The sequence below is a fragment of the Chrysemys picta genome, chromosome 10 (assembly GCF_011386835.1).
Source record: "Chrysemys picta bellii isolate R12L10 chromosome 10, ASM1138683v2, whole genome shotgun sequence".
Taxonomy (NCBI): Eukaryota; Metazoa; Chordata; order Testudines; family Emydidae; genus Chrysemys; species Chrysemys picta.
Genome location: NC_088800.1, coordinates 58,034,788 through 58,048,720, shown reverse-complemented (window position 1 = coordinate 58,048,720; position 13,933 = coordinate 58,034,788). Strand labels below are relative to the sequence as shown.

Below are 13,933 nucleotides of genomic sequence, written 5' to 3'. Positions count from 1 at the left end.
TTATAAGGATTTTTGAATGCAAAGAGCAAAGTGAATTCTGATGTGTAACAAAGGTACAGTTGGCCTGTGGAACTCACTGCCACAGGATCTCAGTGAGACCAAGAGATTAGCAGGATTCAGAAAAGGATTGGACGTTTCTGTGGACATCCAGAGTAAATTCCGAACATAAAGAAGGAGTTCTGGACAGGATACAAACCCTCCAGCTTCAGGGCATGAGCTACACTCTAGCAATTATGGATCAGGAGGGAACTTTCCATGGGGGTAGGGTGATCGCATAGCTGCTACTGCAGGGTTTATTGCACCTTCCCCTGAATCATCTGGTAATGGCCACAACAGAGCCAGGATACTGGGCTAGATGAACCCCAGGTCTACTCCCATCTGGCAGTGCCTGCATTCACATAACAAACAGTCAGTACAGACTGAGTGTCCTTGCAGCCAGCTTCTAATTAACCACACGTAGACCTGTGCCCTTCCGAATGCGTACACAGAAATTAACTCCTGAACAACAGAGATTGGGGATCAGCCCTCTTGGGGGCCGCGCTTTATACACAGAGGTTTATTAGAAGCACTGCTTAGCAGCTTCCTCAGGACAGCACCCCATCTGCCAGCTGGGACGCCGGCAGGGTGAGCGTCCCCACAGCAGCACCTTCCCAGTGCAGACCAGGTGGGATGCTAGCTCCTGATCATGCATGGGAACGTTTTGTGTGCTGCCGGTACAAGCACACCCAGATATCCTCAGCTTAGCTAAGATGTTGGGATGTGTCCGTGAATGGGACTGGTACGTAAGTGATCTGCCTTGGCACTCAGCTCAAAGAAACCTTGTTCTGATTGCTCGCCTTGTAACCTCACTAAGGTGTCCTGGTGGCCTGGCTCCCTCCGGTGCTATAGTAGAGGGGAGAGATGGAACCCGTGCAGAGCCGTCTGACGTTCTCCATAACAAGTGGGATCCCAGAGGTTGATCTCCAGTAGATGGCCCCCTTGCACCACACTTACCAACCCTGGCAGGCTGGGCAGCGTGCACGGCATTGTATGCACCCTGATGCCCCACTCTGCTCTGGCTAAATGGATTTGCCATCACTCTGTTGCCCTGCCACCTTCCCTCTCTCATCTCACCTGGCCCCTGTTGGCAGGAACTAATTCCTCCCTCCTTGCCCTTCTTCCGAGCCGGAACCACGTCCCCTTCTCGCTGGGTTCGTCTCAGCTCCGGCGTGGGTGGGATGGAGAAGCTTGTGTCCAGCTGGTGCTAGGGCAAGGCCGTGGGACACGTGAATCCAGTGCCTGTGAAGCACGCGGAGTCCCATGGTATGTTTGGAGAGTCAGTGTGTCCCAGGGACATGGCCCTCAGCTGGGCCTCAGGAGACTTTGCTCCTGGCTCTGCCGCACCCTCGGGTAAGTGCCTTCCCCACTGGGCCTCTGTTTTCCCCTCACACTCTAAACAGACAAAGGGGGAAAGCTCTGCAGGGCAGGGACTGGCTCTTGCTATGTGTGTGTTTAGCCCCAGCACGCCGGGAGGGGCCCTGCTCTCGGTTGAGGCCTGCTAGGTATCGTTGTGATTTAACAAAGTCTGCCTGGAGCACGACCCATGTGTGGGTCTGATACGTAGGACTGTGCTATGTCGGGGGGCAGCCCAGCTGGGGGGACTCAAATCGACTGCGTGGAGCATCAGCAGCAGGGTTCGAATGCGGTTAGCAACCAAAGCAGCTGACGGTGTTTCCCACCTGACAGTAGCCTGGCGCCTGGCTGTCTTCCTGTAACCAGTTTAACAAGCTGATTTCCACTCTGGCCAGGACCCTCTGATCTGCTTGGCGTAACCAGTTCAGCTGGTCTTGCTCCCGCTCAGTTCATGGTGCAATAGGGCATCCCACAATGCACTGCTGCTAGTTCTGCTCTGGACTCTATCTCATGCTGGGGCACTATAGCAGAGCTGCTCAGATTTCCCCACAATGCACTGATACAAGCCTGGTTACACTGCACAGGAGGTGAGGAGACACAAAGTCTAGTCTATATAGCAGGGATAGGCAACTTTAAGGTAGTAGAGGGCCACAAGTTCATGAAAACTCTTTGGTGAACCAGGAGTGGTGATATAGGGGTGTGATGGGGGGAGGGGAGAGTGTCAGGTCCTGCCCTCGGGTGGGTGGGAGGCACTGCTGGATCGCCAACTCTGAGCTGGTCTGGGGCAGGCCAAATAAAATAACCTGGCAGCCTGGATGTGGCCCCCGGGCCGCCAGTTGTCCATCCCTGCTATATAGGACCTTATACGGCGCTCATCATTGTAGAATCTGAACGTCTTCCAGTAGTTCATTAAAGAACATGCCTACACATCTGTCCCATGTTGTGTGTTCTCTCATCATCTCCCCAGTGGATTCTCTCTGCTGTCTGGTTCATCCTGGCATTGGGAGATGCTTCAGCCCCGGTGAGCATGTCTAGCAGAGAAAGCAGCCTTGGACACACTAATCACAGAAATGATTCAGAAAAACCTGCCATCCCACAGATTTCCAGGCCCATATCATCTGGGTCCATTCAATGCAGAGAACATGAAAAGTAGAGATTGGGGCTGATGCTGGGACATCCAGAGCTGGTCAATGGATTAGTGCTAAATTCCCAGGAGAGAACAATGCTGCAGCGGTGGGTGTGTTCCTCCTCAGGCCTGCTGGACCAGACGGCTTACAGACACAAGGCATAGAAAGTGGAAGGAGCTCCTACCTCTGCAGATAGTTTGTCCATGTCTCACTGCTGTAGTGTCCTTCATGAAGCCAGCAGAGAGCGTTTGGGTCTTTGGGGGCCCAGTCATGCTTTTGCCCAGCATTTCCCATCGGGCATTGCAGCTTGTCCCCAGGTACAATGCTGCTATCTGAATTCAGTGAATGGCTGATCCATTTGTGTGACTCCAAGTCCCCCAGCCAGAATAAACCATGAATGGATGTGCTGGATGCAGCTGATCTTCTCCGGAGGCTGCTGCTGGCCTCTCTTTCTCTGACTCTGTTTTGCCTCCTTCATGTCACTGAATCTCTCTCTTTTCCTAGTCCCTCAGGAACTGGATAGCACCCTTCCAGTGCCTTCTGTGCAAGGATCTCAAAGCGCTGCGCAGACATTAGAGAATTCAGCCTCACCACGCCCTGGGAGGCAGGTAAAGTTTCCCTGATTTGACAGATGTGTACACCAAAGCACAGACAGTACCTTGCCTAAAGTCACAGAGCGAGTTAGCAACCGAGCCGGGAATAAAACTCCAGATCTCCTGACTGCAAGTCCTCTGCGCTAAGACATCCTGCTTTCCTGAAAAGTCACCTGAGCCGTTTCCTCCTTTTGCTGCTAGACAGAACAAAGAACCAGTTCGTAATAAAGTCTTTACAGGAAAGATCATTTGGATCTGCAGGTGGCCTGTGCAAGATTACAAGAGTTTGCCGCACCGCCCTCAATCAGCGTGAGGCCAGGGAAATGGGTAGCAACCGCGTTTGCTCTGCCTGGGAGGTGTCAGCTTGAAATCTATCCATTGCACAGTTTCATCCTGTAGATGTAAAGAGTTGTTCAAAAAGCCATTGTTGGTTGGAGATGTTCCATCTACAACACTTACAGCGAGAGGCCTTAATTTAAACCCCTGTTGGTGGGCTCCATATACACCAGCCCCACTGGAAACCTCAGACTTTGTGTGTTGAGTGAAACCTCCTGATGTGGTTTAAAGTGCTTTATTACAGCAGCCGGAGGCAGGCTGATTCCCTGTCTCCAGAGAAAGGTCGGAAGGACAAGGCACTTTCTTTACAGCACGTGTACAGCGGGAGAGTGACTCAGCAGCCACAGTGGGGACTGGAGCGATGCACTGGGAAGCAGTGAAAGTGTATTGCAATTAGCAGCATCAGAAGGGAAACTAAGTCACTGGTCTCTGCTAGGGAAGGTGAGTGGGGAAGAGGGCCGTGTGCAGTTGTGATGTCTGTGCCGCCTCTTCATGACTCTGAGAAAGCAATTCAAGCCCCAGCAGCCCTGGGAGCCAGTTCCTTCTCCGTCAGGTCTCCAGTCAACAGGAGTATGGGGACATCTATCTACCACAGCACTGAGTCTCAGAGCGCAGGTCAATGGACTTGGGCTCACATGGGTCGGGTGCTGGGTTGAAAATAGCAGTGTAGACGATACTGCTTGGCCTGGAGCCCAGGCTCTGAGGCTGTCCCCCATTGTCTGGGTGCAGAGCCTGGGCTCCATCCCAAGACCAATGTCTACTTGGCTCTTAGCAGCCCCATGAGCCCAAGTCAAGTGACCCAAGCTCTGAGACTCAGCCCCGAGGGTCTTTTATTGCAGCGTGTGACACAACAGACAAGCTGCTGGCTGGAAAACAGCCCTGCCAAGAAGCAAATTCTCAGGCAACTGAGCGACAGTCTTCACTGCAGTGTTAGCTCAAGAGGAGAGAACTTGATCTGTCCCAGTTCGAGTGAGAGCGGTCACACTGCAAAACAGCACTGGAGCAGCACAGGGTGAATGGATTAGGAGCACAGTGGGTCTGTCTGCCCAGCAAAGAAAAACCCACAACTGGCCCATGCCAGCTGACTTGGGCTCGTGGGGCTGTTTCATTGCTGTGTAGACTTCTGACCTTGGGCTGGAGCTCATCTCTGGGACCCTCCCACGCCAGTGTCAGCAGTTCTCAATCATCATCAACACACACACCCCTGCCAGGCCAGCTAGCTGGAGTTTACAGCACCACTTACCTTAAGCTAGAGACTTGTGTGTGTGGATGGAAGTTGCATTAGGGGCAACACTCACATTATAGCTCAAGCTAATGCTGCAGTGAAGACAAGCCCTATGAACAACAGGCCAGATCCTCAGCTTGTGTAAATCAGGTAGCTCCATTGAAGCCAGTGGTGCTTTGCCAGCTGTGGATCTGGCCAGGAACAGTAAGAGAAGATCTGCTTGGAGAGCAATGGCTGGCATTGGAGATGCATGCTGAATGCAGATGAGTTCACAGAGACAGCAGCAGCTGAAGTGTCTGGCTCTGCTCTGGGAAGTGGCTTTGTAATAACGGCACCTTCTCACTTGGCAGGTCTGCTCCCTGGGTGTGTCAGAGTGAAGGCTGCAGGGCCATAACTAAGGGCATCCTTTTTCTTTCCTGGTGACACTGCTAAGGGGGTCAGCTGGGCTGTATCCTGAATCAAAATAGTTTATTAAACTCCAATCGGTTACAGCTGTGCAAACCCACCCAGGGCTGATCAGGCTGTGCAGGTGTTCTGAAGACAGGAATTGGCCAGCAGTGTCTTTATTATTGGTGAGATAGTGAGCCCTACACATATCTCCTACATTCTGGGCTTGGTTTGTAGTTAAAAGGGAGATTTCTTTTTTAATCTATAAATGGATCCCATTTGATGTGAAATGGCTGAAGGGTGATAGCCATAGGGTGCCACCATGGCATTGTTCCGGAGTCATAATTCAGGGCAGAACCATGCTTCAAAGAAATGTCTCTTCGTGTGGATCTCCTGACCAGGGTAAGGAAGGGTGGCTGCTCTGTAGCATTTGCACTGGGGACTGTGATTCTCAATAGTTCAGGAGTGGTAAACAGGGCTGGTCTGGGTCAGAGCTTGTACAGGAGCCCTCTAAGGCCTGGTCTACACTAGGCGTTTATGTCGAAGTTAGCGCCGTTACATCGAATTAACCCTGCACCCGTCCACACTGCGATGCTATTTAGTTCGACATAGAGGTCTCTTTAATTCGACTTCTGTACTCCTCCCCGACGAGGGGAGTAGCGCTAAATTCGACATGGCCATGTCGAATTAGGCTAGGTGTGGATGGAAATCGACGCTAATAGCTCCGGGAGCTATCCCACAGTGCACCACTCTGTTGACGCTCTGGACAGCAGTACGAGCTCGGATGCTCTGACCAGCCACACAGGAAAAGCCCCTGGAAAATTTGAATTTGAATTCCTTTTCCTGTCTGGCCAGTTTGAATCTCATTTCCTGTCTGGACATCGTGGCGAGCTCAGCAGCACTGGCAACGATGCAGAGCTCTCCAGCAGTGATGGCCGTGCAATCTCAGAATAGAAAGAGGGCCCCAGCATGGACTGATCGGGAAGTCTTGGATCTCATCGCTGTGTGGGGCGATGAGTCCGTGCTTTCCGAGCTGCGCTCCAAGAAACGGAATGCAAAGATCTATGAGAAGATCTCTAAAGACATGTCAGAGAGAGGATACAGCCGGGATGCAACGCAGTGCCGTGTGAAAATCAAGGAGCTGAGACAAGGCTACCAGAAGACCAAAGAGGCAAACGGACGCTCCGGATCCCATCCCCAGACATCCCGTTTCTACGAGGCACTGCATTCCATCCTCGGTGCGGCCGCCACCACTACCCCACCACTGACCGTGGACTCTGAGGATGGGATATTGTCCACGGCCGGTTCCTCGGACATGTTAGGGGACGGGGAAGATGAGGAAGGAGATGAGGAGGACAAGGCAGTCGGCAGCGCTCACAACGCTGATTTCCCCGACAGCCAGGATCTCTTCATCACCCTTACAGAGATCCCCTACCAACCGTCCCCAGCCATTACCCCGGACACAGAATCTGGGGAAGGATCAGCCAGTAAGTGTTGTAAACATCTAAACATTTATTTTTAACAGAACAGGAATATTAACAATTAAAAGAATGGATTGTTCATGATTACTTTGCCCTAGGCGCTTAACGGTTCAGTCATGGGCAGTGCAAGTTTTGAAAAAAAATCTAGCAATGTCCGGTTTTGCGTGATTGTCCTGCCCAAGCCGCTCTACTGTTTAGTCCCTGCTACTGCAGCTACAGTAAAATGCGGTCTATATGTCCGGGGATAGAGCAGAAATCCTCCTGGGACATCTCGATGAAGCTCTCCTGGAGGTAATTGGAAAGCCGTTGCATGAGGTTCCTGGGGAGAGCGGCCTTATTGGGTCCTCCGTAGTACGACACGTTGCCGCGCCACGAGACAATCAAGTACTCGGGAATCATTGCTCTGCACAGCAGGGCGGCATACGGCCCTGGTCTTTGGAGGCTTTCCTGGAGCATTCTCTCTTTCTCGCTGTCAGAGATCCTCATCAGGGTGATGTCGCTCATGGTGACCTGCTTTGAATTAGGTAGGGGAATGTTAGTGTTGGGACTGCTTTCCCGTTCCTTAACAGAACTGTAACCGCTGGTTTGCAGCCACGCGGTGGAGGCGGGAGAGGGGCAGCCTACAGGGATCGTTCCCGGGGACAGCCGCGAGGGGGTGGGACAGGGGCAGAGTTCCCGCTTGCCGGATTGCTGGCAGCAGGGACTGACATTGCTTTCAATGTGAAATGAGGCCAGTGCTAATATAAAAGTTTTAAGCTGCCACAAGTCTACGGCTTACCATGTCTGCCTGCAACAGAAATTCCGTTGTGCTGCCCCGCTTCTCAAATGTGCTGTGCAAGACCTCAGGCACTGAATGCGAAGGCCGAGAATTCGACCTTGTGCTGAGTGCGCATGTGATAGGTGCTGTGCATGGTCTTGTTCACAGAGAAAGACTATGTTCTTTGTTCACAACTACATTTATCTTTCTGAGGAATTCACTCCCTTTTTCCCATTCCCACAGCTCCATCTGCGACTGTCTCACAACCTAGCCTGGCATCACACTCCCAGAGGCTAGCGCAGATTAGGCGTAGGAAGAAGAGGACACGGGAGGACATGTTCTCGGAGCTTATGGCCTGCTCCCGAGCCCAGGCAGCACAGCAGACCCAGTGGCGGGAGAACTTGTCCCAAATGCACCAAGCAAACATGGATCGGGAGGAGAGGTGGCGGCAGGAAGACCAGCAGGCGACTCAAACGCTGCTTGGACTACTGAGGGAGCAAACGGACACGCTCCGGCGCCTTGTGGATGTTCTGCAGGAACGGAGGCAGGAGGACAGAGCCCCGCTGCAGTCTATCTCTAACCGCCCTCCCCCGCCACCAAGTCCCATACCCACCTCACCCAAAGTCCAAAGAAGGAGAGGCGGCAGAGTCCGTGCTAACTCTCACTCCACCCCTGCAGAGAGCTCTAGTAGCAGAAGGCTCTCATTCCCCAAAATTTGACAAGTTCTTTCCTTCCCGCCTCACACAAGCCCCCGTCCAAGTTTCACCTCCCAGTTCCATGTGTAGTTGATAATAAAAAATATGTTTCTGTTAACTACTGTTTCCATCCTGTTCTTTTGGAGGAGGAGGGGAAAGGGGGTTGGTAATTGGACAGGACAGTCACCTTTGGCAGGGTACATAGGCGGGGGCAGGTACAGCAGCAGGGCACATACACAGTGCAGTGACTAGTTACCCTGGTCAGTCTGGGAGGTGGTTTTCATGTTATGTGGTGGGGGGTGGGTTGCTCTGTGACTTTGTGGCAGGGGAGGGCAGTTACAGATCTTAAGCGGCGGTCCTTATGCAGGATCACAGAGCCACGCAGCAGGGGATCTGTAACCGTCCTCCCCCTGCCACAAAGTCACATAGCCTCCCCATACACACAGTCCCGATCAGGAGGGGTGACAGGCTCCGTTGAAACAACCATCCCACCACAGCGGAGCCTGTCAATCCTTGGGTTTAGAAGCTTCATTTGCGTCACTACACTACACCCGCTCCGCACCACAGTCTGCGTCCCAGTTTTAAAAAATTCCCGCAAAAACAGTAGTAAAGAAAACGGTGTTCATTAACAAAGTAGAACTGATTTTATTTCGAAACGTGTGTTGGAAGGGGGGTGAAGGGGGTATGTAACTGGATAGGATAGTCAACATTAACTGGGTAAAGAAACGGGGGAAGGTTCAGCTTCTCTGTACACAAACTTTAAAGTCACAGGTTACCCTGCTCACTCAGGAACTTTGCTTTCAAAGCCTCCCGGATGCACAGCGCGTCCCGCTGGTCTCTTCTAATCACCCGGCTGTCTGGCTGTGCGTAATCAGAAGCCAGGCTATTTGCCTCAACCTCCCACCCCGCCATAAAGGTCTCCCCCTTGCTCTCACAGAGATTGTGGAGCACACAGCAAGCTGCTATAACAATGGGGATATTGGGTTCGCTGAGATCACAGCGAGTCAGTAAGCTTCTCCATCTCCCCTTGAGACGGCCAAAAGCACACTCCACCACCATTCTGCACTTGCTCAGCCGGTAGTTGAAGAGTTCTTTTTCACTGTCCAGGGCGCCAGTATAGGGCTTCATGAGCCAGGGCATTAGCGGGTAGGCTGGGTCCCCGAGGATGACTATAGGCATCTCCACATCCCCAACAGTTATTTTGTGGTCCGGGAAGTAAATACCTTGCTGCAGCCGTCTAAACAGACCAGAGTTCCTGAAAACACGAGCGTCATGAACCTTGCCTGGCCATCCGACGTAGATGTTGGTAAAACGTCCCCTGTGGTCCACCAGTGCTTGCAGCACCATGGAAAAGTAGCCCTTTCTGTTAATGTACTGGCTGGCCTGGTGGTCCGGTGCCAGGATAGGGATGTGAGTTCCATCTATGGCCCCACCGCAGTTTGGGAATCCCATCGCTGCGAAGCCATCTATGATCGCCTCCACATTTCCCAGGGTCACTGTCTTTGGCAGCAGTACATCAACGATTGCCTTGGCTACTTGCATCACAACAACCCCCACGGTAGATTTGCCCACCCCAAACTGGTTCGCGACTGACCGGTAGCTGTCTGGCGTTGCAAGCTTCCAGAGGCCTATGGCCACTCGCTTCTGGACAGTCAGGGCAGCTCGCAACCGGGTGTCCTTCCGCTTCAGGGCAGGGGACAGCAACTCACAAAGTTCAAGGAAAGTTCCCTTCCGCATGCGAAAGTTTCGCAGCCACTGGGATTCATCCCAGACCTGCAGCACTATGCGGTCCCACCACTCAGTGCTTGTTTCCCGTGCCCAGAATCGCCGTTCCACGGCATCAACATGACCCATTGCCACCGTGATGTCCTCGGCGCTGGGTCCCGTGCTTTCTGAGAGGTCTGTGCTACTCTTAGACTTCAGGCCCTCACCGCGGTGCCGTAGCCTCCTCGCCTGACTTATCTGCATCTGCCTCAGGGAAAGGTGTATGATAAACTGCGAGGCGTTGAGAGCGGCCACAACTGCAGCGATGGTCGCAGCGTGCTCCATGCTCGCAGTGCTGTGGCGTCCGCGCTGTCACTGACTAGAAAAGTGCGCGAACTGATTTCCCGCCGGCGCTTTCAGGGAGGGAGGGCGGGAGTGATGGACGGATGACGACAGTTACCCAAAAGCACCCTGGACACATTTTTTTTACCCAGAAGGCTTTTGCGGCTACACCCAGAATTCCAATGGGCAGCGGGGACTGCGGGAACTGTGGGATAGCTGACCACAGTGCACCGCTTCGAATGTCGACGCTTTCCCCGTTAGTGTGGACTCACAAAGTCGAATTACTGTCCTTAGTGTGGACACACACGTTCGACTTTGCAATATCGATTCCAAAAATTCGATTTAAGTAAAATCGAACTACTCTCGTAGTGTAGACATGGCCTAAGAGGTGGCACTGCTCTTCCCTCTGAGTTAATGCTAAATATGTGTTTGTGCTGCTGGAGATTCCATTTAGTTCCACTGGAGCGATGGTAACTTCTCAGTCTTTAAGGTCACTAAAACTCTTGAGACATGTTGACAGGAGCAGCAGTGGGATGCCTTAAGTGCTGGACAGCTTCCATCTGGGTCATTGTACCTACCTGCCTACAACCCCCTCACACAGATGCAGGGCTTTTTCTCTTCCAGCCCAAGTGGTTGTGTGGTGGGTGTTCCACCCCTGTGCTAGTTAAAGCAATTCCTCTATGGCCCTAAAGCGCTTTGGGGGTGCAAGGGGTGCTATAAATGAAGTGATTCTTCTCTGGGCCCCGGTCTCTAGCTTTCCAATGCAGAAACCTTCATTAAACAAGCTACCCATAAATAGATGCTCTTTAATACATATGCCTTGCTTTAGACTACCCTCTCTTACGCAGCCTGCTTGTACATTCTGTACGGAGACCTACGCTTGAGGTCTGGCCTGCATTTAGAGGGCTCTAAGCTGCAAGTGCTGCTCTATTTTTTTTTGTCCTTCCCCCCCCCCTCCTCTTGACAATGGCTTCTGCCTCTAGCGCTGTTCCACGTTGCTTTTCATTAAAAGGTGTAAAAGCAAGTTGAAAATTCAGGCCCTGGTAATTGAATCTCACACCCATGTAAAGAATCTCTCCTTTTCTTTCCAGGTGTGTGTCACTCTGAAAAGCTGTGTTCCCAAGGGGACTCCACTACATAAACAGAGAAACAAAATACCGAGTGACAATTTTTATTATTGCACAGCGGGGGGGAGGAGCCCAGTAAGAACTGTTTCCAAAGCACCCCAGCTACTGGAGGGAGAATATAGCGTGGTTTCACTTCTGCGTACCACACGGAAAGTAGCTAACGCAGAGATGGGACACGGTGTGGCATTTCAGCTCTAGCTTGGGTGGGCCTAGCTCAAGATTTGAGGCTTCATTCGGGTTTGGGTTCTGATTCAATAGCATGGAAATCTTGTGAGCATGTGACCCCAAATAGCCCAATGATCACTGGCATCAGTGAGACAGCTACTCCGTCTTCATAGCCCACGCGCTCTTAATACAGGATGGTGGCTGGAGTAATAGTGCTGGAGTCTTTAGATCTGATCCAAGATCTCACTGGGCTTTGGATCAGGCGCACAGTGAACATTTCGGGCTGAATTCCACGTTCAGGATCGGAAAGTTCCATTGGTGTCAATGGGCTTGCGGCGCTGTCGCTGAGAGCGGGCTCTGGCTCTCTGGGCCCTGCACTGAATGCTGTCTGATGTGAGGCTTCTAGAATTAAATCCGTCCCTTGGAGCTGGTGGTCTGGAAGAAGAGACTCACCTTAGCGCCTCTTTCTGGGTGCTGCAGACCAGAACATAAGCAGTCATTACATACGGGCCACCTCTCCGAAGATGTAGCATATCCTGATGTGCTGGTGTTGGGACCAGACCAAAGGGCTTTTCCCTCTAAGGATGTGATCTTGGAGCTGAGCTTTCTGTTTGCATGCATCTCAGAGCTGCCAGTGCTGGGATTATCTGATCTGACATCAGATAAGAGAATCTGACAGGCTGTTTATTGTCTCATCTGAATGGCGTTTCACACCTGTCTGATCCCATCTCCCCAAGCTGATCAGCAGGAGGGAGGCAATGCCCCAGATGGCAGAGCATTTACACAGTGACCTGAAGAGAGGCTTCTGGGGAGAAGGGACTTTCTCAAGGCCTTGCGTTCTTGCATCTCAAAGTGGGTGAGGCTGGAATGTCCCCACTATGCTGCTTTCTCCTTCCTTCCCACTGCAAGGCTGAGAGTGTCCTGTTGGCACCGGCAGGAGCCATGGGAAAGGGGGAGGGTGAAAAGCCAGTGCTAGTGCGCAGCAGGGTGGGGCTGCCATTTTGAGTCCTGGCACTTTGAAGCTACTACAACACAGGATTCTGCTGAGCTAGCTTGATGTTACTCCAGCTTCCTCCATTCATGTAAGTCTAGAAACTGTCCAAATGTGGCAGGGCAATCTCAAATTCCATGCACAAACAACGTCCCATGGGGAGCATCTCCTGCAGGACAGTCAAGATGCTCCTTCCAGGGGTCCTGTATCTAAATGTTGCTTGGCACCAGCACACTGGAGATCCCTGGATGAGAACAAAACACGTGAATAAAGGCTTTGTTGGCTTCTGCTTGAAACGTGCAACCCAGCCCTTGGAGGGGGAGAGAGGTGCTGTCAGACAGGCTTAGACCTCTGGGTCTAGATCCCACCTGTGTCTAGTGAGCTGTCCATGCCGGTAATGGCCTGTTAACTGTCTGCTTGCTGATGTCGTACAACCTGCCACGAGTTATCATTACTGAATGGGAAATGGAGAAATGGGGCCAAAACATGTGGCTGCTGGGAGGGGGAAACCAAGCCATCCGCAGTTCCTCAGCATTGCCCAGGCCGATCCCTCTCACCACTTCAGGCTATCTGTACCTTGGGAGGTTTGTGAGCAGGGAGATTGGGCAGCCAAATGAATGCAACTAGCACTTGAGTTTAATTTTGCTCCTCAACCCCTAGGGATGTCTGCACACACACAGATCCAGGGCAGGGGCTTCTGGCACTGTTGTGGCTCCAGCCGTACTCGGAGGCAGGGAATGTAAATCCTGACCCTAGCGGTAGCAACCCTTGTGAACTCAGCAGCTTGGGTCTGCAACTACTGGCTAGAGTGACCAGAGAGCAAGTGTGAAAATCAAGACAAAAACCCTAATAGCAGGATGGTGCCAATAATATTGAGACATCTGGTCACCCTACTCCTGGTGCTAGTGCACTTCATGTGGGCCCTACTGCACTGAGGGATGCTGGCTCAGCCTCCCACCCCGAAGCACCGATTTATTGCTCTGTGGACTCGCAGGCCCTTAGATGCTGCTAAGGGAACGTGAGGTTGCTGTGCTTTGCTTCCAGGCTAGCGATAGCAGCTGTCTCTTGATTAGTCTGAGGCCTACAGCACAATCAATTAAGACATTTCCACAGCGAGCACTTGGGGCCTTTCAACCAGAAAATGCTGGAGCAAGAGTTGGCTGAACAGTTAATTGTGCTTTGTGATTCCCCTTCATCCTGGCTCCTGCATGGGGCTGCTCGGTACAGGCCCTCATGTGCACCTGGGGTCACTCTCTCCTGTAAATCTGATGCTCCCTGAGCAAGAGGAGGCAACAACTGGCCTCAACTGCATGACAAGTGCAGCGTCAAATACTCAGGAATTCATCCCGCTGCAGTGCTGCACGCCCCCGTTCCACACAGGCAACTTCTGACCCTGCCAGAGAAAGGCATCTCTCCACTTTAGTATGGCGGGAGGAAGGAAGGACAGAGCAGGTTTGCTCTATTGCATGTGCGGGAGGCAGGCGCGGGTTTTTCAATATGTTAACATAGGCAATTTGTGATTGTGCTGCAGCTGATGTCAGCTGTTTTCCCCCACCTCCCCCAGCCTTCCCTTGTAGGGAGCTACGGGCTTGATCTTGTCCTTCTTACTCT

At 52.3% G+C, this 13,933-nt stretch overlaps 2 protein-coding genes across 4 annotated transcripts in view; both read left to right on the top strand.

The window, feature by feature from the left end:
* SEPTIN12 (septin 12) overlaps positions 1-13,933 on the top strand; it is a 206,035-nt gene that overhangs the window by 4,668 nt on the left and 187,434 nt on the right. The window contains exon 1 of one of the 2 annotated variants that reach the window (XM_042861593.2): positions 3,738-3,889. The exons of the other annotated variant lie outside the window; for it this stretch is intronic. The gene's annotated coding sequence lies outside the window, so the exon portion shown is untranslated. Of the gene's footprint in view, positions 1-3,737; positions 3,890-13,933 lie in introns of those variants that run through there. 2 annotated transcript variants of the gene reach the window in all.
* Positions 1,255-8,108, top strand: LOC135973805 (uncharacterized). 2 transcript variants are annotated; one of them, XR_010590825.1, is made up of 3 exons: positions 1,255-1,389; positions 3,024-3,127; positions 7,542-7,672. XR_010590825.1 is itself a non-coding variant. In XM_065558764.1 (2 exons), exons 1-2 carry the CDS (start codon positions 5,971-5,973, stop codon positions 8,015-8,017), a joined length of 1,053 nt encoding a protein of 350 aa, XP_065414836.1. In that variant the 5' UTR covers positions 5,829-5,970; the 3' UTR covers positions 8,018-8,108. The 2 variants fall into 2 exon arrangements, 1 of the variants encoding a protein (XP_065414836.1); XM_065558764.1 differs by lacking the exons at positions 1,255-1,389; positions 3,024-3,127 and adding an exon at positions 5,829-6,547 and having other exon boundaries at positions 7,542-8,108.

What these genes read in the sequence shown, in the direction of transcription:
- LOC135973805 (XM_065558764.1), top strand. Translation starts at nt 5,971, where the DNA reads ATGCAGAGCTCTCCAGCAGTGATGGCCGTGCAATCTCAGAATAGAAAG. An exon ending in ATCTGGGGAAGGATCAGCCA is followed by an intron (nt 6,548 to 7,541) that starts GTAAGTGTTGTA and finishes CCATTCCCACAG; the next exon opens with CTCCATCTGCGACTGTCTCA.